Here is a 27,793-nt window from a genome sequence, read left to right as displayed (position 1 = left end):
GTCTCGGTCAATAGTTACAATCCGTCTCTAAACGTATAGACAATACTCTATACAACTATCGTAAATTTCAACAAAAAAACGTTTCTAAACTCTTCCCACGAAGAGAAAAGCAAATTTGATGCATTACACATGCAAATATGCGACGTCTCGAGCCGACGAACAACATTTGCGTATACTAAAATCTATCAAGAGGGCTTTCAACGGGAACTTAATTAACGACTGACACGGATTTGAATTAAAGAAACAAACAATAAACGATAATTGCGGCCGCCAAAGCGATTAAGTCGTTAGCGAACGCTTGGCGGAGATGTGACTGGGTTTCGCGACGGCCAAATGTCGACGATGCGGATTTTGAAATATCACAGCAGTAACTTTCTTCTCTGTTAATTATAACGATGTTGTTTTTAATTACTACTAAATTTGAATAAGATTTTTTTGTTTAGGTCTTATTACCGATGTACCTACTGCTTAGATTAATTTAGTAAAACAAGAATTACATTGAAGAGCTTAGACGATAAATCTCGGCAGGAAAAATCATAATGATATTGAGATATAAAATTAAAAATCTGATAGGTAGTCTAATAGGTAAACTTAATTATTAATGAAACAAACAATCTTGCAATTCTATGTAGTAGCTATTAAAATGAGTGAGATTTATGTATGAAATAGCTTCATTTCGGCATCAGACAATTTTACGATCGGTAATGTAATTCCAGAAAATTCCACCTTACAAAATTCTAACCGGTTTTAATTTCAGAAACAAAAGAGTCATTTTAACAAAATCATAAATAATTTTCAAAGTCATACAAAGAAACATTCCACCTCTCAGCCATTGAGTAAAGTCCCACAATAAACATAAAACCAGTAACCGAGAGCAAACAATCGAACGAACATAGATGCATTAAAAGGGGGCGTTACGTAATTTTAATAATGTATTATTATATTATTGTGATCATGTGGTGTATCTCATTATTACATCAGACAATAAAGACTTAATAAACCGATAGACTGTTCGTCTTTTGCCAGTATTATTATAAAACAGGAGGTAAATCCTCCGGTGACATTTACATTTTAGATATTGTGTCGATTTTGTCACAGAAACATACCGTTTATCTATAAAATTTAAAATTCTCATTACCTACTTAGATTCTTGTATTATGAAAATTCACAATTCATCATTCATGCTGAATTATCCATTTCTCAAGCAGTAGGTGTGCATAATTTTTCCTTAACTGAGTCACTCGGTGCACAGTGCATTGCATGCGGATCGATTGTCGACAATCGGTATATTGTAATCGAGACAACTCGATATCGATACTGGTGTTGCACCCACGCCCGACCTCCTTACATGATAAGCGGCTTATTAGGATTTTACCACACGCATCTCCTATTGTATAATATCGATATTCGAACCCAATATGACTTAATTGCGTCTCTATTCAATTATGTAAATCGTCGCGTTGATTAACCGCGAACAAATAAAAACCGACTCACTAATAAAATTAGAGTTTGTTTAATTAATGCGCAGTATTATCGATTAATTTGGAAATAATTTAGAGAAACGAGTCCGATACGGGTCCGGCTCGTTGTCGTTGCTTCACTCCGCTTGGCGCCACGCGTGGGCGTTGCTCAGATGGTGACTGATTAGGTATTTAGATAGATAACCGTTGCAATACACGTTTTATCGCTTGAATTTTATGATCCATCGATGATAGTACTTTAATTTTATGTAATCGAAAGTCGCATTCTTTTGAGAGTGCCCACAATTATTATGAAAAATAATTACCTCTCCGGATCTCCCAGACAGTCAATTTAATTACTTACATTAAGTTCTACGATTGCATAATCATTCTGTTGACATTTTTGTTATTAAATGAAAAGTTCACTTCTTATCATTAGATTGTTTATTATTGAAACCTTAAACCGTTTTCATATAAGGCCTTGGCACTTTGATTTAAAAAAACTCATTTAGTTTCTAATATTATCTTCTTAGGAATCAAAACGCTTTATCAGATAGAGCTGTATATTGCAATCATATTTTATAGACAATGAAATGTCACGCAATAAAAAATAGAATTAAGAAACAATAACTCAGCCAAAGCATCAAAAATATATGTTGTAAGAAAATAAACTATATTGATTAATAATGTAAGCCTTGTTAAGTAGCAAGTCATCTGTCCATAACGGTACCAAAGTTCATTTATCATTGTTGCAATGCTAAGATGTGACAAGTTATGCCAGCGGCGTCAAATATTTTTAGACCTCGGATATTTTATTTGATTTTATTACATTCGCATAGAAACGTCCGACTAGAATTCGGTAATGTGATATAGAATGAGAAGATTTGTAAATGGATACAAATATTGAATTTGTCTCGGAGCTGAATATGAATTCGATTATTGGACGTATCGGTTGTCAGTGGGACCACCCCGGGCGGCATCAAACGGTAGCAAGTGAAACATTCCTAACGCGTGCGATATCGCTTTATTCAGACACGCGGTTGATTCTCAGCACGATAGCGCTTGAAATATGAATATTTGCGCGCTCGGTCCAACTATAGAAGGACATTAACAGCTTTACTTATAAACGTCTCTCAAATTTAAGAGCCCCTCTTAGCTGTTGATCAATGTTTTTTTCACTTATAAACCCAATTCAGTGTTGAGAGGTGTTTAAGTAACAGTTAAATAATGTCAAAATTTAAGAAACGTCCGACCCTGTTTTAAATCTATTTGAGAGACATCATGGCGGATATATTGTCAAACATTTGACGTTTTGTAGTTGCCAAGAGTATATTATTTGTGTTTTTGTGGTGTTTTTATTCACTTCGCAGTAAAATAACTCTGGTAAAATGGATATTGATACTTTGAGTAAAGATTTTACGAATGATGTGCAGGTGCTTCGTGATTTTAGAATTCGTAGGCGTCAAAAAAAAAATTTATATTCAGAGCGTGAATTCTCTGGACCTGAAAGAAGAAGAATTCCGGTCGTAGTTTTGGGAAGCATATTGTACGATCTGAGTCACATGCGAACGAGGAATAATTACTATAACTGTCGAGCGTTGCTTCGGGGTGTGGAAGCAAAGATTCCGCATTCTCAATGAAACGTTGTGAGGATTCCTCCACGTGATCAAGATCACGATTATTGCTGGTGCAGTTTTGCACAATTTAACAATACTAATAATAATTAATGAGTCTATTTTAAATCAAGGTAGGTATTTACGCAAAATACTTTCATATGCAAACAAAGTATATTTAATAATGCCAATACATAAATGCTACCTATCCATATTTTAATTCTTTTTTTTTGTTTCTTTCTAGATCCTACAGGCATTGAAAATCAATTAACAAATCCAACTGTCCCTAATAATGTAGAAGAATAATAAGATGAATGCGAAAAACAAGGGAAAACATCAACACAGCCATATTGAAACTTATTTTTATAATTAAATAAATATTTTCATATATTTGTAAATTTATTATTGTTTTCTTATAATATTCCTCTTCCAAAGTAAGTATTTAGAGCCTTTTTTCATGAGTCTCCCTTTCCTGTTGGATTGTAATTTCATGCAACTCTTGTTGTTGCTTCATAAGTTCTTCCCTGCTTTTTTGCAAGGAGGATTAATAATAATTGATGCTCATTTTCAGTTATTTGATTTTTCACTGTACAAATATGATAAACATTAAACATAATTTTACATAAATCACAGCTGTACAACAATTGCTAAATAATAAATTAAATAACAAAGAAATGACATAATTATATTTTGAAAGTTTATTCGCAGTTAAATGTCATACAAAATAAAGTCTACCATTCATATTTGTCAAAAAGTACATTTTTAGTCAAGTTTTTAGTGAATAGCGGGTTTAATTTCGATAATGTTACTAGAAAAAAATATATTGACGTTACTTAGTTGAGAGACTGCTGAGAGAGGTTTATAAGTAAGATTATTTTAATCATTGTTTAAGGAGTTGAGAGTTGTTTAACTGAGAGGTGTTTAAGCAACAGATCAGTCAGTTTTTATAAGTAAGGCTGTTTATGTATAAATGTTACACGGCTTGATCTTTTTAATAAAGAATCCCAACCCGTTATTTTCTTCATCACAAGATAAACGAGCTCAACGCAGACCGCCCGGTAAAAGTAATATAGCCGACAGTAATTTTAATTAGGCCGAACAACAACAATTGTATCTTATTAATTAAATAGATTAACTCGCCCTCTATTAGGCTCGCGCTAACCATTTAAAACCTTCGTATTATACACATCTGACTCAATCTACTTAGCGACACCGATAACCGGTCATTACCGACTGAGACGCCGACGGCATATGCTCACAATTAATTGAAACTACCCACGTAATCTAATAAAAGCTAGTTTCGGTCGAGACAAACACGAGTGACCATACGTAATTATAATCTAATGAACATTCCGAATATTGAGTTCGGCACCGTGAGAAGTTCGACGATAACTACGATTTGTGTCACTGTAATTAAATGTGTAGCTGCCGATAAACTCGGACGTGCGGACCGAAACTACTAGTTTTGATTGCTATGACGTATTGACAAACCAATCGGACTGGCCCCTAATGGGCCTATCGTCGCTCGCCGATACAGGCGTAAAAAATAAAAGCTGTGGCTCATTGTTAATTAAACACGTTACACGTTCGTCAATTAAATCAGAGCGATTTTAAATTGATGCCGTATGTTATTTCCAACTTTTCGATAAGCTCTAATTTACTTTGGAAGGTGTTACGAAAGAGTAATTGCTAATTAAAAAGATAAAATTAGATAGAAAGATACGTTTTATTTATTTCAATAATTCACGAAAGCAAGATCTTAAAAACTTTCAGGATTCGAGATTATAATATAGAGATTGTTACTCCTCATTATATGTATAGGAATGCGTTTGGGATATTCAGAACAAAAAAACACATAGTAATTAAATCTGATTGACTAATTTTACCAATTTAACATCAAAGACCACTGAGCAAACAAAGTTTGTTTCACAAACGGGACTTCTTTACGCAATATAAACACAATAAAATATTATTGCGGGTTCGTGTTTTAGATTCAACAGTAAACAGATTTACATTATAAAATGCGTTAAGAAAGGTGCCAATAGAATAGCGATTAGTGACAATAGAGAGGCCGCGCAATAGCACTCTTTATGGTGGTCTTGTAAAGCAATACAATTAGGCAATGGGCATGCATTAACACCTTAGCGTGACGAACAACCCACGTACACCGATGTACCTGCATTATACTTTGCTGAGCCTACGTAGTTTGCTATCGAAATTGCATGCAGCTTAATATAGGCAAGCTTTTACAAATTCAAATTGGTAAAATGATGTTGTAAAGTTATTTTTTCACTATTGACATATTTTAATTTAAATTAAATTCATGTTTACATGCAAGACATTAATTAATTTAATTAATTAATTACATTAATTTTATTTAATAATTATAAAAATGCTTTTACCCACATTTTCCTATCGCTTCACAGCCCAAAGCAAAACAATACCTCTCAGTAAGTTAACGAACTAATGCAATATAGACGAAAAAAATATTAACATAAAGTACAAATAAAACTTACCTTCGTCTTTTTCCAGAAACACATCAACAGCGTCCATGAATCTGAAAGGAACGACAAATTAATACACGTGAATGTGGTTTTTTATACGTTTACATTGTTTCTTCGCACAATGTCACACTTAAACTTGAAGGAATGCAAAAATACATACATCTAGAGAATCGTAAAACACGAAGCCTCTATTATTAGTCGGGTATGATCAACAAAAGAAGTTTGCTGTTTAATTTTATGGCATTCCGACACATAATTCCAACATACATACCAATATAGTTAAACGCCAATAAAACTAAGTTACGGTGTAAAACGATATGTAACAAAGTTATTCCGGATCGTGAGGTTTAATTAAATTTTACAAGAATGTTAGACAGCAGTCGCACAATGAAATATTATCATATATCGATCGCAGCGTGTCGCCATGTTTTAATCGATTTTTTACACCTAAAACCGCATGATCTGTGGGCGACCCTAAATTACAAGGCATTTCTGCCGGTTGCATTTCAGATTCTTTGATGAAATATATTTGTTTTCAACATTATAAATGTCTTTTCACATTTAAGAAAGGGGGCGCCGATGACGCGAACTTTTATAGAATATTCTGGAAGGGTGGTTTAACGAAACCCGTTTGAATGTTAACAATTTGAAAGCCTTGCATAAACACCGTGCTGATTGCGAATTGTCATGTTAAATTTATGTATATTCGTCTAAAGGATGTAAAGTTATCACACCTAGTCATTTAGCTGATTCAGATTGCAAATTGTTCAAACAACGCTAAAATACACAATGATGAAGCTTTTAGCGGGTTATAAACTGAATAAATCCGCTCGCAAACAAAAAACGTTAATTAGAAACGATTTTTATGAAGAAGGAAAATATTATAAAATACAAAATTCCGTGAATACCTGACTGAGAATGGCTATAAGTGGTCAAACAAAACATCATCAACAAACAATTCCAAAGAATATATTCTTTACTCCAATAAGATTTACAAAATGAAACTATCCGCGACGTGTGGCGCCAGAGAGTAAACATTTTAATTATGCATAAAGTCACGTTTCAATTAATTCACAGAATATTTTACAAGGATTCGGATAAATCACCTTCGTAAATATTGACGTACATATTTGTTTTTTGTTTAAAATCGAATAAATAAAATATGCTGCGAAAATAAGCTTGAGTACCTGTTACATTAAGAACATTTTATGAGTTGTCTGATTAAATATTCAATTGAATTTATTTCTACAATTTGTCTTGTATTTCTTTTACTCGTAATAGAAACTAATAACGTCGGCGGAGTACCCAGCAACAGACTCGAGACGCCTCGAGCTTTCGTTATTTTCGAAATTTCATTACAATAAATGTATTTAAATAATCCTTATTATACAACTATAATTACAAGGGTTCGACATGGGTTCAATTCTAATTAAGTTCCATAGTACACATTAATTCCATCGGTGCCGTTAATCGATCTATTCGATTTTACGACCCAAGGAATTACATTTTGTCACGAAATTTAACATTAAAAATCAGGAGTCGGGAACGACATGCTCCAAGTTTTTAACGAGTTAGCCTTCGATATTATAGTAGAAAAACTTATGAAATATGGAATTCACAGGAATGATTTAGTTCCACTCGCTAGATCGACTCGAAGATTGGACGAATTTAATATCAAAGTTTGTATGTATTAAACTTTCTAAGCGCTTCCTGGTCAACACGGACGTCATTATTTAAAAAACTGTCAGAATTGTGTATTTTATTGCTCGGTTGGGCAGATCGGAGCAACGTGAATTACATGCTTTCTTATTTAATATCAGTTGCGTCTTACGTGTGTAAGATAATTTATATCTAGCGGCGTTATCTGTGCCGAAGATCGCTCCCGAGTTATAATCCGGATATTTTTCATGCGGCACCGCCGCTCGCGCCGGTGTGTGGTGTTCTCGGTCAATTTATGTGCTAGCCATCGCTGCAATTATTGTCACTGTTATTGGTTTAAGAGACGAAGCTGCCGCGGCTCCGCGAAACGTGTATCCTTGCGCAAAGACTTATTGATGCCTCCGTTTGATGCTTATCAGTACTCGTAACTAATCCGTAACCTATAACTTCTCATCGATTCTCGTACAGGTGTAACACATACCATTTTTAACACGCGATTTAAGTTACAATACATTTTATGAACGGAGCTCAGTAAAATTCCATACGAAACGAGTACGATAGTTAATAAAACACGTATTGTAATAAAATTCAAAATTAACATGGCCATTATTAAACTATGATGACGTGGTTAAACGTAAATGACTATAATAAACAATGTTACAACTGTAGTAAAGCGAGCAAAATGTTGCGATGATAGAACTTTATTGATGATCGTTGAATTTAACTAATTAATTAAAAGTTTATTAAGAGCGCATGTATTTTCGAATTTGTACGAAATGGAACAAGCAAATAGGACCCAAAACTTGGGAAATTGGACAACAAAGCATCCATCATAGTACAAACAACGTGTCGGTACACAACACACTAAGAAAGTGGTCGAAAGCGAGATAATGGGCGACACTTCGATACAACGTCAGATAAGGATGCAGGTGGTTCCCATGCGAGCCAGCACACACTATGGGTCGCATTGAAATTGTCTCATGAGTCAAAGGTTAAAACGTGGAAATTGTTCGGAGAGAAATCCTGCTGATACTTCAAACAATCCTAACCAAAACAGTCCACAATCGAATAAGTCATTAAAATTGTGAAAGCACATGTAAAATGAAGATATTATCGCATGCGAAGGATCATGGGCCCATCAAAAGTGTTTTTACGATTCGACATAAACGCATTGGCGTTTTAATGTTCTGTATAGATGGTATGTAATTTACGCTCTCGGAGCGATGTTTATGGCGTGCGAAGTATAGGGCGGCCAGTGGCTAACTGCCGATGGATATTAGTCCGTTTATCCTTTGATCTGCTTATTAGAACCGACGCGGTTAGATAAATCATCTATCAGTATTATTGAAAATTATAAGATACTAATTGTTTGATGAAGCTTTACTACCATCTACTTCCTTCTTAAATAGTGCGATAGGTACAGTTCCGTTTCTTCAATTTCAAGTCCGTTTAATCCATCCATTCATAAGCTCTCATTAAGAAAACCAGAAACTATATTTTCATTGAGTTTGATAAAAAATTCTTAACGAACCAATCGAAAGCCATTAACCAGAGCTATATTGCAAATGAAGTGTGCGAGTTATGGCCGTCATTGGTAGGCGCCTCTGTGAGCCTTCAGGGTGCAAACTGTCATAGCGGCTGTGATTTACATGGGATGAAGGCATATCTATACAGCTTGAGGTAACCGTCACATTCATTTGTATAGGCTTCAAGTAAAAGTATGTTTTAATGAAATTATCTGTATGTGTTTTTTTTTTTTTAATGTTTATTCTTAGCTTGAAAATATTTAAACATTTTCTTTCACATATTTCTCTTTCTTAATAACTCAAATAGGTATACCAATAATTCATAAAATTTAATCATTTCAGTTAATATTAAACAAATCATGCATACGTATTTAAGAAAACTAAACCTGTACCTCAGCAGTTCTAACCAGATATTCCAACAAAAACTAGTAACTATGACATTTCCTACGGATACGCAGAATTCCGAATGGGACATGAGATTGTTGTAAGAGCGAAAACAAAAGGAATTTGCATACATACCGCTCATATATAACAATAAACAACATGATAACAACATAATATATAGTAAGCAGTTCTCGTATTATACAAAAACCAGATAAAAACTCGTTCAATTTTCCGTATACTTTTGCTATTCGCTACGCTACTCGTCACTCAAATACATCTAAGGAAACTCCGCGAAATCACTATTCAAGATGATGAACTTACCAAACAACATTTTTATCCTAAATTCATATGACGTAAAGAAAATACGATGTAACGCAAACAACAGGAAAATAAAGTTCTGTATCTGATCCCGTAAAAGAATTTTGTAACTTGAGTTTCGGTTAATTTTATACGGGGGAATTTATTAGATTTTACCAAAACTTATAAAACCTGTAGGACTTCTATTGATGTCACTATTATGCATACAGAAATCATAGTTATTTTCGTGCGTCCTCTTCGTTGTACATCTGATTGTATATCTACGAGTACAAAAATATTTAAGTATATGAATTGTGTAGCTGACATGTACCCACATTAATTTTGACTATGACAATTCGCTATGTATTTTTTGCAAATCAGATACAAACTTTAGTAACCATTATTTCAACGTAATTTATTACGCGCAGAGCTGATGTCCTCTAAACAAATCCCGATATGCAGTGAATCATAAAGTCTTCAACAATTGCGATCAAACAGATTTCTAAGAACTGCTCATTTCCGAGTCACCGTTGTCTTGGTACAGCCATAATAGGAAACATAAAATATGCCGCTTCAAATGAAGTAATATTACATTATTTATAATACTGGTCGTAATAAAACCACAAACTATTTCTGAATTCCAATTATGCAGCGGTTTGCATCATATGCTTGACCTATTAAATGCCGTGATGTAACTTCGTTAATAATAATTTTTCGAATAACTGCATTATGAGGTATCTTGCAATATTTTGTTTAATAAAATATTCAAATCGAACTCATATACGAACTATCCCTAGGTCAATAATATGAAAGACAATTCAATTCCAGAATGGATGGAAAATGGAAAATGGATTTTGATTTCCAATAACATTTAATTCCACTAAAAAAAAGTTTAATTTCAGGATAAAATATGCAAAAAAGAAGTCCTATCATATAATGTTGTCAAGCAGATGACTTACGTTTCTCATGTACTTCTTTTTACCATCTCCACCACAAAGATTTGACTGTTCACAAAGAAAACTGCCGCATAAACAGCTGATGGATAAATAAAACACTATTATACAATATCGCAAACCATAAAGACTTTAAGTAACAAACCGCAACCATGAGTCTCATCAGTTTCTAATCGTAGGACGTGCTAATTAATTGCTGGCATCAATCGAAAATGGCGCCAATGACACATAAGTCATGGTGTTTTGATATTTACCCCGGCATTGTTTGACTCAGTGGCATGAATAAGTGTGAACTGTTCTTCTAATTAATAAATTTATGATGGGTAATCGACACCTCTTATTTGATTTAAACCCGTTTGCAAAGTTAAAAGCACATTATAAACTTTTGCATTATTGACTCTAAATGTTATTTCAAGATCGTGTTAACGATTCAGTGTGTAAAATAGGGTTCGTAGGAATTTTGTGCAATAAATTACTCCGATAGGAAATGTAGAGTAAATATTGAAAGGCTTCAACACGTCAAAATACACGATTGAACCAACCCATCGAAAAAAATCTTTGTAAACTTACCATTAACATTTTAATATCTGTACCGAAAACAATTTATGCCAGACAATTACATGAAACATCTAATTAAATCGGCCCAAATCCATTGAATTTCAGATTGCATAAGTAAATTTAATTAACTTCGAACGGTTATACTCATTTCACGAGTACACAACCGGACATGTAAAACGTACAATAAAGGGAGCTTAGAGCATAATAATACTTATTTGTCCAATGTCTCAATTACACAGACTTGTGTGGCCTCCGATGATTATACAGCACTATAGCAGCAATGTAATAGAAACTATAATATTGTCGATATTTAGATCGGTTATTACTCCGAATGAAACGCTATAACCACTGGTAATGGGCACGTTAGAAATAACATTATGACAGACATTATAGAAAGCCGACAATTTGTTTCTTCTGTCGTTACGGCGTTATTCAATGTAACTGACGAGAGTCGTCATTGTGGAAATTGTTTCATGGCTGGTTAAAATTAATTGTCCTGTTTGTGAACTTTGTGTTTGTGTGAAGGACTGCGTTAATATTATTTGTAAGATATAATATGCTACAAAATTTTCTCTACATTTTCATATTTTAGATATGTTTGTTACGAATTAATTATTGATTCAATATATTTTGTATTGCCGTTGAACGAAGAATGCTGAAAATATGTAGTAACAATTTAAAATGCAAGAAATATTAGAACTAAATACTGAGCTATATCGTAGAGTATTTATAATATTATCGATAGAATTCATAATTTATAAATCGCTTCGCAATTATAATAAAAGTTTGTAAATGTTACACTTTCACTCCAACGCACTATCCCGAAAATTAATGTAGTATTTAGTTGTAATAGCTACAGAACTGTATTGTATTTCAAAAGTAACGACATACTTATATTTTATTCACTACTATGTTGAATATTTTACATGATTCGTAAGATTCGCATAACGTTTAACAGTCAGCTTTGTGACTTTCAGTTAAGTCTAAAGCTTACAAGTTTTTCCATAACAATAACCCTTAATAGCTAGAAAGTCGTAGTGAAAATTAACTATACAATAAATTTCAGAAGTTTCCACGAACTTAAACATTTATTTGTCGAAGATTTTTCAAAAACATTTCCTGGTATGAATGTTAGTTTATTTTTTTTATCGAATTTGATAGTCTAATAGAAGACAGATGTTTATGTTTTATGATTAATGATAGCCTAGGCCAATATATTTTTTTAATTACATTAATCTCATTTAAAAATTATTTATTTAATAATTTATTCTTATATAGTTTTGGCGCCAAATGATAAGTAATCAAGTATGTATTATCAGATAATTTCAAGCAAATAAATTACAATGTTTAAATATATGGCGTCATTAACAGTTTCTAGTAGCAATTAGGGCGTTCGGTTCAAAGTCAAACAAAACAATATAATGGTTTTCCCGACAAGAACCTGAGAGAACCAGCTAAAAATACAAAATGACCTAACACGATGTCAAATTGTCTCGCACCCAAACTCTCGATCGAGCGCTAATAGAATCACAAACACAAAGAAAATCGATGAAACAAGCTTAAATACGGATTTAGCGTGTGCACTTGGAATAAAATCCAATATTTAAACATTGAACGGATCGATTTTAAGTGTTACAAAAGTTTTTATACCTACGATTCCATCACACGACAGTATTGAAAGCGCATAAAAATACGACGTAATAAGTATTCATTAGTGACATGTAAATAACAGGGCGCGGAGTCACGGCGTAATCCTTCGTATCTGGGGCCATAAAAATCTATTAATCTGACAATCCTTACTTCAACGGTGGTCACAATTTATTGTCGGGGTGATCGTGTGTACACGGGCAGGTTTGTAATGACGACACGATTGTGGACAGTCGACATGGAAAACAAGTAAAAATATGGCCGTGATAAATGAACGAGCGAGGGAGGCACGCGAGCATCATTACGCGCGCGGCTGATCGGCTGCGCAGTGCATTGCGAGAGGTCACGAGGGTCCCGTGATGCCTTTATCCGTGTTTCGACGATCTAGTTCAATCATCACATAACGAGCTACTCGATGTAGAGCAACTATCATGAGAGAATAATGGGCTGGAGATATCATCGCTAATTGTCCCAGAGGAATAGAAGTAGGATCCGAATACATAGCAGTAGGTATACAGTTATTTGGTTCGATTGGAAATTAACTATCACTATCTTACGAGCAAATAATAATCCCTGAAGAATTTCCGAATCATCTCGCTTGTTCATCTAAAACGTAAACTTTAATATTTTTTACAATATTAATGTACTCTGTCAATAAAAAATCAAAACTGTCATCAAACACTCGATATATAGTAGCTATACGGGGGGCGCATTTGTCTATCCTTAACTGACAAACAGATGCAAGGTTCTCGGGCGCGATAACAGGAATAAACTATCTGAGAAATGCCGATGGTTATTTATGGCGAGTCAGCCGACGACGTAGCGCAGCCTCTAACAAAAGACTAGACAAATGACCGAGATAATCTTATGTTAAGGCTTTTAGTTACGGAATTGATATCTCTTTTGTGTGCCCTATCGCCGTATCTGTACATTACAAAATTGATATTATTAATGTGTCGATACACAGCAAAATCGTCACATCGTATGAAATATGGTTCTCGTTGTGGCGACGACATCTGTAAAGATGACACACTTGAGCGGTGACAATTACCATTCAAATTCCGAATGGCATGCTCGCATGGTGGCGCGTGGGCGGTGGATGTCTTATAAACACAACGCTAGTTTAGACCGGCTTCAATTGAATCCGAGGTGGTACGGGTCGGTGCCGCGGCGCTAGCACCGCGCCGGCCTCGGGCGCGCCGTCGCCCACGCACCCCCGAAGATTTATAACATTACCCATATTCGACCTACGAATGGCGCCAATTCGACGCTTCAAATTAAAACTCGCCGCGAATGCAAAAATATGTCGAGTTACTGCTTTGATGGATAGCTGCGCGGTTTCTGATTTACGCGGCACTTTATCGTAATGTTGCGTCTTCCCTGAGGCGCATGTCGTATCGACATCGATATCAATCGAGTTCGCTTCGTCCAAGGAATAACATTTTCTATTGCCTTATTTACGTATGCAAATTTAGCACCGAAGCGTCACATACATTAAAAGTACATCAAAAAAGGTACAATGGAAAAATGAATATGAGAAAGTGGTTAATACTTCAAGCTGTCAGAATGTACGTACTCGGTCACTTTGTGCTCGGGCGGTATAACGCGACCCTCCATTAAAATTTTCTTGTGCAGAACACCCGCCGACTGCAATTCCTGTAACAAAACGAGCAATCTTGATTTCTAGGTAAATTTAAGTGGACAATACTCGTGTAATGCGTATGAGTTATGAATTATTATTTATCCATACAAAAGGAATATCTTAATGACTACAGAATGAGAACAATTATTACGATATACGCTTTTTTAGTTAATTTGACAGTTGCTCTATTAAACTAAGTTGACAGCTGCAATCGACACAGGGATCGACGTGTCAAGCGTAGCGCAATCCGACACATTGTCAGCGTAGCATGAACTTGAGCACGCGCACACGTCTTAAGACTTAATCTTGATTATTATTATACCATAATATAATTTGATTGCAAGTTCATCATAACAAATGTTGATTAATTTAATAAGAAAATGTAAAATAATGTCAAAACTTCAGCTATAGTATAAAAATGTAATAAAAAGCGGCTATAAAAATATAATAAGCACAATACAATTTTAGTTGCATAATTACAGGCCTATTCTGGAACGATGATAATATTGTAAGAAATATGATAAAACCCGGATTGAGTTCCAAATAAATACATGTCAATCGGACAAGCCCGAACAAAGCATCGTAGTGGAAAATGTGTCTTCGATCGTAAAACCAAACATAATTTTATTGCTTCCACGTATTCTAGTACCCGACGCGCGTCTTATAGGCATCCTTACAACTAACAGTCGTAATTCCGACCTGAGAATTTTGTCTTACACGTGCTAGGAGTTTCTGTTAATACTTTTCATTATCACTAACAAGTCCATAGGAATGCGTATTATAGAATTTGAATGGCGGTACGTGAATGTGTGTAATTATTCACCGCCGTTTACAAACAATTGCGCTCGCCGGGCCCGAGCTAATAGAAAATAAATCAAATATTAAAACTATGACTCTCTAAGAATTGACAAAAGACAATAAACAATACAAAAACTGTACATATTTATCGTCCGATCTTGCTACCAGACAATATGTACTTAAACATTTGCATATTTTCACAACATTGGGTTGCTAGTTGCTAGGTATAGAGGGAAATTTACCTGCGGGTCGTAATACCGTTGTGTGTTTGTTAAATCTATTACAGCACCTAATTTTGGTATTTTCTCTAAAAGCGTCTTGATATCCCATCTGAAAAATATTCACTTGATAAACAGTCATATACAGGATGTCCCAGGCAAAACTGTCAACCGGTGGCGCAGAGGTAGATCACCCCTTGGGCATTACGAAAGTATATGCGCATACGCATAGCATAGATATGATTCCGGTATCCTAAAGGGTACTTTACCTCTGGGCCACGGCTTGACCGACTTTTCTGGAACAACCTGTATATCAATAGGAGTGGTAATTATGGATTCACTGAATTATATTTATACTTACATTTCATTATTTTTCGATTGCCATCTCTGTAACAAATAAAAAAAATAAGTTAATAATAAAATGAAAATTGAAACAATCATATTATTGTTAATCAACAAGATAAATATGTAATACAAAATATTATATTATGTATCAAATTATAAGTATGTACACAATAGTATTGGCATAGGAATATAAAAATGAGCATAAGGAAAGCGCCCTAATAATATCTCATTATTGACCTCTGTTAGCTATTACAGATCGTCACCAAAACTCAGAGTACCAAACATTCAACGTAATAGTAATTACTGTTCAGAGATTCTGGTGCATTAGCACATGTCCCTATGGCTACAGACAATGACGCTTTGAAGAATGCCGCACGTAGGCGACAGTCCCCTGATAAGAGCACTGATCAATCATCGACTAGCCCTACCTCACCGGTGTCGATGACCCCAGACTAGCCCACCTGATGAGACCGAATCGAGTTTTGGACGGGATATCTAATTTTTTTACGTTAAACTCAATTAATAAACTCCCCGTAACGTTTTACGCGATACCAAGTCGAAAATCAATCGACATATTCCGAGAAATGCAGTTTTTATTTGAACACGCGCGTTATTATTTAAAAACTATAATCTCCCTAAAACGCATCACATAAATAACGAAACCCATTTCGTTCGCACCGCAGGCAAAATATTTCTGGTTGAAATTTTCAATTTGCCCGAAATGCTCCAAAAATGAAATGTCAGCCACCTTAATAATAGGTGGTTAGAGAATAAATAATTTATCGACCGTGTTGACACGATGGCGAAGATTGTGGCAAAAATATTGTGATACTTCACTCACTATAGACAGGAATGAACAGGGAGGCGTATAAAATAAGTAATTTTCAATTAACATTCGCTGGTGGTCTTTATAAATTGAAAAGTAATGATATTAAATACATATCCACTTCGCTTGGTTCAACAGACGACGGCTAACATTAAATAATACAATATTTCTTTAATTAATAATTATGATGATTAATAAAATTGTGACACGTGAAATCTATATTATATGTTAAAGTATGACTACGAGTATTCTTTATTGTCGTCAATAATTCAAGTTTTTACAAATAAATTATCATTTATCATTTATCATTATCATTAATTAATTTAAGCATTACTTAATTTTTTCATAGGTAATGTCGTGATGCTAACATGCATTATATTGGCTGTATCGACGATACAGCACGTAGATATTAATTTGAATAAAAAAATGTATGCCACAAAAATAACGAGCAATAACAAAATCAAAAGAATAAAACCATAAATCGTAATCTATCATAATCGAAATGTAATAACATATCGATAATTAAATAGCAAAGCAATAAAACTGAACCAATACGAAATAATAAATCGACTCCATTACCATTAATGAACATTGTAATTCAACAAATCAGAACAGAATAATATCAGTTCGTTATTATAAGTACTTATCTGGTACTTACAATTATTACTACAATCAATATCAAACAAACAAGTATTTAACTTGAATTAAAGCAAGCTTTATAACCTTTAACCTACAATTTAAGAGATTAACCGCTGCGTCAGGGGTTTAAAAACCCACACCTATATTTTACTCTTCATCGAGTGAGCTTTTACAAATTATGTGCTTCGGAAAGGTATTGTTAATTATTTTATTATTTATATTTAATTTAGAACTCAGAATATCAGATTTATCTATAATACGCATTAATTATCTTCATGATGACCGTCAAAAGGGAACACTTGAAACGCAATAGCGCTACTTTGCTTTATCTACTTATTTTGTGTATAATATAATGAACATAATACATATTATTTTTTATATATTAATAAATATCTACGTTTCTAATACTGTATCTTACTTAACTGGATTATATATTCTTCCGAAATGAGAGAAACATAGGAACGTTTTTCTTTAAAGTTTATAATATTTGTAACGATTACTTGAGCTTTACATAAGAATTTTATTTGACACCCTTAAAATACTGATTTCGTCTAAATTACTTGAACCAATTTAAATTTCCATGTAGCATGACTGTTTTAAATGAGGCCTGACAACACATTTATATGCTCTTAAAAATAAATTTTACGATTATCTGCCGATATAATGCGACAAGACATTATTTAAACACGTCAGTATGAGCAATAAAGGTAAGTTTATCATTTTTACGACATCGCCAATTATACAATTGCAAAGACGAGTGAGGGAGGAGTCCCACCTGTGGAGATGTTAACGGTGATATATTGATTATTATAGCTTGTTGAAATTTTGATTTAAAACTTATTTACTTTTTACACATATGTAATATCACAGTAACAGTGCTATGAAAATAAACACTACTTGTAACAGAATACGGATTGTGGCATACAATTGTAGCAACTCAATACAAACGATATAACTTAATTCGTGGGGTATCGGTAAACATTGTACAAAATTGATACATTTAGGTGAGTCAATGTTAGACTGTTGTATTGAATTTCAATGAAAGTGTGTTCTGGAGACATTCAGATTGAGAGGTTGGAATTTATGATCAAAACATTCACTGGTTTGATACATTTTATTCTCCGTCTTAAGCGGTTATTGATCAAATCGTGCTTTTCCCTGAACATGTTGAATATATAAAATAACGACAGAAGTATTGAACTAAACTTCGACTTACCTCAACTAAACAGTTAACGACTTAAATGTACAGATAGATCGTATCTTCTGTGAATAAATTGAAAAATTATGCAAACGCAATTGCCACACTAAGTGAAAATTAATAGAAACAAACATTTCGTAAAAAATCAATAAACGAGAAGCATTTTGTTGTCTTTCCCTAAAAGATTCAAGGCGAGCGACAAACACCTAGAGCGGCGCCAATGTCTGCCGATGATTTATGTTCAGCTAGCGAAATGCAACATCATTGTTCACAACGGCAACTTTTATAACTCTATACCGTTCGCTATAGTTTCAAATGGATTTTATTAAATTACTCTCTAATAGTATGACTCTAGACAAACAGCTAGGTACTAGACAAACCATATTGATTCTAGACTGTAGTAATTCTTTAATCTGTTTATACCAGTTACGCCTATATCATTTGGCAAATTAATTAAAATTGCACAAAAGAAAATCATAGACTTTTCCTGGTCAATTCATGCCAAAGAAAGCCTTGTGATACGCACGCAAGAAGTTAGAATGTATGATGTACAATAATTGACCCTTTTTCCCCCCTTTTTTGCAAATGTATCACCACAACATACATATGTGATCTAATTTATATCACTGTCTATTTTTAATCCCCTACTTCCCTTTGTACATTCTCCACAATCAACCGATCCGTTATGTCGTTTATTCCAATGGTAATGATGGCATAATTGACAGAGGGCAACTATTGTTCCTATTGTTTTCTATTGATATTAGCCTTTTGTCGCCTTGTAATGGACGAACTCTTGTCATTGTTTCGTTGATCGTTACCCATTCGTTTACTCTCGACACCGATGCAACTGGCACGGTAGATTAAGAAAAGGTGGAGCGATGTCTCCAAGGAATTTAACCTTTAGTTAACAACCTCGTGAATGTGTAGCAGATGATCGTACAAGCTGATGATAATAAGGCGTACTGCATTTTGGGTGGTAATTTATGTTAGTACAATATGAGTGTGACATACATGAAGCAATGTAAAAATAAACAAAAGTATATTGATATTGAATAATATATCTTTTAACGTCTAGACGCACATATTAACACTACCTAAACCATTTTAATTTTGTTCAATTAGTATGTTACATCGCCGTTATTCTTCAATTCCCCTACGTGCCCAATATAGACAGAACTAACCATTAGATTCTAACCAATTCTTTACCAGTGCCCAAAATGATCCCAATTTAGAAAATCATTGTAAGCAAGACATAAAACGTAACACATTGTTATTGTGTAACGACTTAATAGTTGGTGTCAAAAATAATTGATATGTGGCCAGCTTTCATGTATGCGGGCTTTGACACTTAAGCTTACGAATCATATTTTACTGATCCAGGATCAATTACTGCTATACGGGCGCCAAGCCGCAAGAAATTAATATTCTTTACTTCATCTTAAACTTTGTATTCAATTCCTCGTGTTGAATTAGGACTTGCAGTTTTTGAAGTAGGTAGTAGAACAACAGATAGAGTTATGTTCCAAATCTTATTATAATAAGTACATTTAATAACATTTAAAGGTACCCATACACGGTCAAGTTTTCAAATAACAATTTTTTTTTTATTTTACTTATCAGCTAACACCTATAACGTATCTAGAATATTACTTTCAGGTGTTTAAATGCTCATAAGTCATAAGAAACACCTCGATAAACATAAGCTCTCCATCGAACTCGCCACATAAACAAGCAAAAGGAATGACCCGTTAAATCGGATTCCTTATTCGATTCACCCGATTAATCGAACAAACGCCGGTGGATCGAATATCAGAGGCATTTATCGCGCCTAATTGCGACCACCGCCGAATTTCGGATCCGAAACGAGTTGGGTGGTGTAATGATGATACCCCTTTTAAACGGGCCGAAGCCCGCACCTAAACAACAACGGCGACTTATATGACGAATGATGATTAAAAAAATTAAGTAAGTGAAATACAAAATAACCATTAACGATAAAGACAAAATGCCACCGAAAATGAATCATACTTACTCGTATTTCACATCGTAAACCTGACTAAACTTCGCAAAAAATATTCAGAATCAAGTCGTAAAAATAATTCAAGTTAATTCGATACTTCTGGTCCCTTAACATGACATTACTTGGCGTGCGTTACGAAATTTTAATTTAATTGTCTTATTTAAACATTCGTGACGTGCGTGCTTAAATCTCGGTAAGAAAGCATTTATGACAATTAAGCTTATTTGGACACTTCAACATGAAGGGATAAGACGAAATTTATTTCAACTTTCAATGTTTGATTCATCATTTTGACATTTACATAATATACGATTCAACAATTACAATACTTTCTTGTTTTATATCTTTCGAGTAGCCCACGACAAGAACGGAGTGAAACAATGTCAAACTTAATCAGACAACAAAAAATTCAGCGAGGAGCCTGATTATATTTATGATAAACGATGAATACGGAGTATTTTCACTGACGTATTCGCAGTTAATAACCACCAAACATCGCACTTGACAACTTGAAGACGTACGCGAAACTTAAAAACACCCACATTTCAGCAACATTCTCTCCATCATATTAAAATAAAATCAACGTCAGACGTGACGGCAAAAGAATAATAACACGTTTTTAACTTTCGCCAGAGTTTAAGCAGATATAATTATTGCAACACATATAGATCTTCGGGATGATATTATAAAAAAGAATTTAAGCAGATGAAGTCATTAATGCAGGGCTGATTTGCATAATTTCTATAAAGCATAATTCTGCAGGCAAAACAAGACGGTCAAGAAAGCTGATTACACGGTGCTCCCACGATCTCATGGCCTGGCTCGCGAGGTACGAAACTTGGCGCGTACGTGTCAAAAGATGTAATTATGAAGAAATCCAATCAACCGCGCCGCGAACCGGCGCAAGCGTCGACGTTGATTGAGCGATAAATTTATTGAAGATAAATCACCTTATCGCGACAAATCAGTAGCTGATATAGCCTTAATTCCAGAGCGGAAAGAACAAGGGCCGACAGCCACCTTCATTAAGAGCACTAATGAATATCTTTTTATAACGGGGCGGTCGAAGGGATTTAAGGCTCATATCTTAACTGCGAGCTGAGCTTCAATACAGGTGGTGTCAATAAAAATACAATGAATAATCAGACGCAAAGAAAGTTGGCGCCGTGTCTTTTTATGTCAGACCATTTTGGATTAAGGATATTACGAATGTGCATATCGCATGTCGCAAGACATAAGTATTTCAGTTTCTGTGAAAACCCCGAACGTATTTTTAAATTATTGAATACAATAACAACTAGAAGTTACACCGGAAATAACTTTGTGGGAGATAAAAAGCATACGAGACATTTCGTGGAGAAATATGACACATAATACGAAGTTTTCAAGACTGGAGATACCGCGAGCGTGGCCGATAAATTGTACGTACGAGTTTGATATTTCTTGTTGTCAATGAAGCATTACCCACTTAAACGCATCAGACAAAGGAGATTTAATAGCTTTTGTAAATATGAAAATATGAATATTAACAGATGAATCTCCACGACTTCAGTACTACAATACGTTTTGTATATGTTCAAAATATGATAAGACAATAATTCGGCCTCGCAGGCGTATTGATGGCGCCACTTAATCACGATATGGATATTTTAAAATACATTTTATAAACTTGAAGAGAGAAATGGCAACATACCTATGTACTATTATTAAAAATACTCATACGAATTATATACAAGCCTACAAATCACCTCATTTTACATTGTACGTTATTATTGCTGGCCCGCGGCGTATAGCACTAAACAGTTTGACTAATTAGATGCACTAGGCAACAAAGAGATATGTACGATCTAAACTCATGAGGAAAGTGAATAAACGTGCGAATATTACCTCTATGATCTACGTAATAAGGACGAATTAGGAGATGTTAAGATTTGGTCAAGTGTGTTCAGTGAGACGTGTGATGGCGGCTTATGATAGGCCGCCCACGCGCAAGCGCCGCGAATTCGTGAGAAATACTGCGCCGGCGCCGGCCAACTACATTATGTCACATAGTAAGAACGCTTTCAGGACAACAAATCACTTAGTGAATTAACAATGCTTATAAAAAGCTTTAAAACCTTTACATGGAAACAGTTTTAGAGTCAACCCACATATTATATTATTGTATAAGGGGATTATCCGAAACGCTATATTATATCCATAAATCAATGTTCTCGTTAGAAATCGCTGCTCCTAGGGATATATAGCAGCTTTTAGAAACCGAACATCTAATAAAGTGGGAATTGAAGTTACAAAAGTACGAATTGTATCCAAAAAGAAACAAAAAATTTACACTAACACCAAACATTGTGTCTGCTACCTAAAGCTTTTCGTAGGATGGAGTGAAGGGCCTAATTCCCTACTGCTTCTCTTTATTTAGTACTAAATATACGGAATATTTAAACCTTAAGCTACTTGCTTACCAGGTACTAACCGATGTTATTTCAATAAAACAATTTTGTTTTGTTTATATATTACATTATTACTTTGAACACTGTGATTTGTGTCTATATGAGCAAAAGGCTCTATACGAAACAAAATATCGTAGCTTTACACTATACAATAAATTTCCAAGATCCGAAGAATGGAATTGTATATTGTTATTGAAATCGCCGGGAGCGAATCATTTTCATATGTCTACACTACAAGGTTTCATAAATGTACACAAATAATTTAAGATATATAATTTATCTCTATCCATTTTTTTTTTTATATTTGAAAGGAATAAATATTTTTATTTAATTGTGGTAGAATAAAAAATGGGAATAGATGTAAGTAATTGAATTAAGTCGAATGTTTTCATAAGTTCTATCTTATTTCGAAACAACCGCGATATCATTTCAATATTTTTTTACCTTACTTTTTTCTATAGAGTTCTATGTGAAAAAACGTAATAAGCATACAGACTTATTTATTATTTACATGACGTATATAATAATAATCTAGTACCTACTGTTTTAAAGTTCAAATCAAACTAATAAATAACTATGAAATACCACACGTCAAATTGGATACCATAAAAGCCAGAATGATAGCAAAAACAGTTGGCAACTATTTAATATTTAACACTTGGTGAAATAAAATGGCAAATGATTTCACACCGAGTTGCAGACACATACTTGTGTATAATAAATCTTATTGATATTGGTAGTTTATGTGTTGAATATATTTTTATGATGGCTCAATTTAGTTTATATACCTATGTAAAGTATAGTTTTTATTATGATCTTTTTACAAAATAATAGCAATACAAACAAGCAAATGTTCAATTAATATACGTTAGTTTTATAAAAATGCATCCAATGAGAGTTCTTTACGAATTCCTATTGCTTATTGTCCTCCTTGTTTATTGTCCACGCCCGCGTTGTCTAAAACTTGATAAATGATCAGAAGAGATGAGAACTTCAGCATTGATGAAAACATAATGAAAATGAAAAAACAGACAGACGCGACGTATAGTATTGTATAGTGACAAAAAGCAACCGAAAATTATGTATCAACTTCACACGCATCTAAATGACTGAAGTTGATCTGAGTGGCTTATTCGTAAAATTATGTCACAACATGCGCATTGTCATCTTTTAAAAATGCATTGTTATTCAGTTTATATATTTAACAGCTATATAAGCTAACATGCCACGTATATATTAAAAAGCAATATCTTAAATCCAGGTGCACATACAAAATCAACACGACGCGTTGCGAAACGCGCATTCGACGCAGGGGCGTGGCGGCACACCTCTCTATTAATGCTCAGCCTCTCGCAGGTGCCTTAGTTTCACATCTCTATACGTTAACGGAAATGTTTAATTGTATGTGCAATTTCTGGTTTTTAATAGTGATCGAATTCTGTTTGAAAGTAACTCGAGTAGTCGAGTATGCTTGCGCAGGCTTCGGCGAGGAACTGATGCGATACGATACGATGAAAACGAACTATGATTGTACTAAGTACGAAGAAGTTATCATTTTTTGTGTCTGTTAACAATCTTAATTTCTTTATTATATTTTCATTAAAAATGCGGTACACGAAATATTTGAGCGCGCCGCGCCGCGCCGCAACGTTCCGTTCTCTACATTTACAGTAGGCGTTGCTGAGGTGCGGAAGATACACACACACACACATATGCAAGAAAAACCATATAAGCCTATATTTGATAATTATCAAAATTAATCCATACTAATATTATAAATGCGAAAGTAACTCTGTCTGTCTGTCTGTTACTCAATCATGCCTTAACTACTGAACCAATTTGCATGAAATTTGGTATAGAGATATTTTGATACCCGAGAAAGGACATAGGATACTAGGTTTTATCCCGGAAATCCCACGGGAACGGGAACTATGCGGGTTTTTCTTTAACTGCGCGGGCGATGCCGCGGGTGGAAAGCTAGTAACTTATATTTTCTTATTATTAATACTGATCGGTTCGGCGGAGCAGCGCGGGCGTGTTTCAGCTAGTTTTTCTACTCGGTAAAGCGCAGTTAGTGTTACAATAATAATATAAACTATAAATTTCCCAAGTTGTTATCTGTTTAAGTATTAACTAGTACCGGTAGTAGGTATGTAACATAATTTCGTATGTAAATAAAATACTGTTATATGAAAACACTACTACGATTTATGTGGAAAAATTACAACCATTTAGTTTATTCAAAAGTGTGGCTTTCAAATTTCAATCTTTCATGTAACTGTTTATATTTTGTTTACACGTTTAAAGTCACGAGTCGACCGGAAATACAATATTTTATTGTAAAACATTACAACACGGTCATTACAGCAGATTCGATTAGTCGTAGCTGTGTATCTACGTCAAACAAGCAATTACAAACTTTCATTCGTAATATTATTCCAATAGGAAGATATAATAAAGAAATTAAGATTGTTAACAGATAAAAGCTTAAATTATCGCCGATAAATTAACTAATCAACAAGCTGTGTACGCGTGTAAATTGAATTATAAGATAACAAGTGAGGCAGAACCTTCGCGGGATTCACACAGCACTCTGACCTTCTGTGGATGCGGAACGGTCGCATAATAAAGATAACATTACACGGCCCAATGTGTCAAATGCAATTTAAACGTATAAAACACATTGTACATTAGGTTATGCAAATGTGACATGAATAGTTTCCGGAGAAATCTCTTTTTGTGCCCAACAATGTGGGATATAAAAAACGTATCTACGAATGCTTAACAGTTCATTAGCCTTATTTTGGCTATAAAGTATAAAGCGTCTATTACCACGAGTTATACAGGTAGCTATGATTTACGAGTCGACGATAATAATTTCGTAGCCGACTGAATATGCAACGAATAAAGCAATAAAACGAAAAACCAATCAATTATAGAATGCATACCTTCATTATGTATTCGTTAATTAATTAATTATGTGGCGACGATATTGAATCAAACGCGAAGGTCGAAAATAAGCTGACAAAGTGAGTGGATTTGTATGAAGGAAAATCTTGCTTTTAGCCGCTTCAAGCGAATTATACATAAAACAGCTTTACGACGTTGCTTTGATAAAATTTGTGTAGTCTATAAATTAGGCGGATAATAAAATATAAAAGGAGCAATTTATTCTGATTGTCCGCAAGACTTCAACCTTGCCACGATCGTAAAATAGGATTAAAGCGTATCTAAATTATGTGAAATCCTAGCCTAGTGATGTTTAATAAATCGTTCGCTATCAAATTTTAAGTATTCATAGATTTTTTTATTGCTATTTTAATAAATTAACTTTATGTCGTGATTAAGTAACAATAAAGTGTACGAACACAAATTAAAGAAGTCGGATTCGTATAAATCGTCGTATGAATATTCAGCGTTGTGATAAAACGAAAAGTATAAACAATGATTAAGAGCCGAGCGAACTTTCATATGCGGCTAGTTCGCTTCCACGCTAGAACTATATCCACGGTACATAAATCAAAACTATATTCAAATGAAATATCTTAATTTGCATCGCTTGGAGCTAACGAGTGACACTAACGACGCGCCACACAAAACAACAAAATTGAACTATCAATTTTTCTGTCCAAAAAGCGCCATTAAGAAACCTATAACAACGTTATTAAATACGTTTATTTCAACCTGTGAGCATTAATATTCAATCATGATGTATTTTCGCTAATTTATTATTTAAATACCGCTAGCGCCAACACGGCCATAATTAAATGGAATAACTTGCTTGATTTAGTTTAGAATTGTGGTTTATATTTTTTGTTGACGCTATAAAACCATCCATAAAATTTTGATTGGTATTCAATTTATTGTCACACAATTTTCATGTTAATATGGAATGTATAACGAGTTATTTTACCGTTTATTTAATGTCAATTATGTTGTTGCTTGAAGCTATTACAAAGACAAGACACAAATTATGAAATATGTATTAAATTACGAGCAACTAGGGATTCTGAAATTCTATATTATAATATTCTATTAATATTTAAATCATAAGCGTATGTTACTCAATCATGCAAAAATAGCTGATTAGATTTGAATGAAATTAGGCACAGGGCAAGATTATAATTTGATTACCACATAGCAATTTGTGAGAGCCGCCCCGAGTAAAACAACGGGCTTCAGATAGTATAACACAAACAAAATAATTATTATTAATTACAAAACTACCATCGTGCACTATCAAAATCTTATCAATTACCTAACTTTGTATCCCATCATCCAAACAAAAATCTCTAATGACGTCAATAAGATTAGCCTCTCAACAAATACCATGTTAGCCGTAAACATTAAAAACGTAAGCACACTAATACCGTTTAAAACGAAACATTAATTGATCGCTTGTTTATTAAACAGGAATGTAATAAAATAACGACTATGTGTTGGCTCTTAATCAATGGTATATCTTATTTAGGGTCTAATGAGCGGCATACATCAAAATAGGTAATAATGACACATGAGCATTTATCACCCTGCCTTACCACGAGTTATGTTTAACGATTAGGGAATTCGTGTTGACATAATAGCCGGCCGAATAGAGTTGAATACTGCCATTTCTCATTGCATATAGGTTAAATGCTTTATAGACAATTACTAGTAGGTACTGAATGAAATTATTTAGTTGTATAAATCTGTAAGTAGGATTAATTGAAATTGAGTAAATACATATAAAGAATAACTTTTAATTTGAATAGGTGCATTTATACAAAATATAAACGACAAATTAAAGACGAAAGAATGATTCATCATTCCTGTATGACTCAACAATAAAATTATAATTTAGGATTTAAATATAAACCTAGTTCTGAGTACAATTGAACTCTGTTGATCAATTGTGTCTACTAACGATATATCATTTAAAATTAATAATGAACAAAACCCAGTGAGAGTAATGTAAACCTACATAATTATCTGGACCAACACACAAGTTCGACAAACACGCGGACCGACGCTGCACATTGTACATTTAATGGTACGCATTTAAAAGCAAACGACTCTT

The 27,793-nt window shown here is 34.0% G+C and overlaps 1 protein-coding gene and 1 long non-coding RNA gene across 2 annotated transcripts in view; one reads left to right on the top strand and one right to left on the bottom strand.

Annotated features, from left to right (window-relative positions):
- Positions 1-27,793, bottom strand: part of LOC123696849 (RNA/RNP complex-1-interacting phosphatase) — a 42,318-nt gene that overhangs the window by 2,839 nt on the left and 11,686 nt on the right. The window contains exons 3-5 of the mRNA XM_045643227.1: positions 15,621-15,646; positions 15,284-15,371; positions 14,178-14,257 (exon numbers count right to left, since the gene is read on the bottom strand). Coding sequence (XP_045499183.1) covers positions 14,178-14,257; positions 15,284-15,371; positions 15,621-15,646 — 194 coding nt within the window. The remainder of the gene's footprint in view (positions 1-14,177; positions 14,258-15,283; positions 15,372-15,620; positions 15,647-27,793) is intronic.
- Positions 2,849-3,471, top strand: LOC123696850. Its single transcript, XR_006752136.1, has 2 exons — positions 2,849-3,207; positions 3,318-3,471. It is a non-coding gene; the product is annotated as an uncharacterized LOC123696850 (long non-coding RNA).

The sequence above is a fragment of the Colias croceus genome, chromosome 13 (genome assembly GCF_905220415.1).
Source record: "Colias croceus chromosome 13, ilColCroc2.1".
Classification (NCBI taxonomy): Eukaryota; Metazoa; Arthropoda; class Insecta; order Lepidoptera; family Pieridae; genus Colias; species Colias croceus.
The sequence above is the reverse complement of the archived record's forward strand: the minus strand, read 5'-3'. Positions and strand labels throughout refer to the sequence as shown.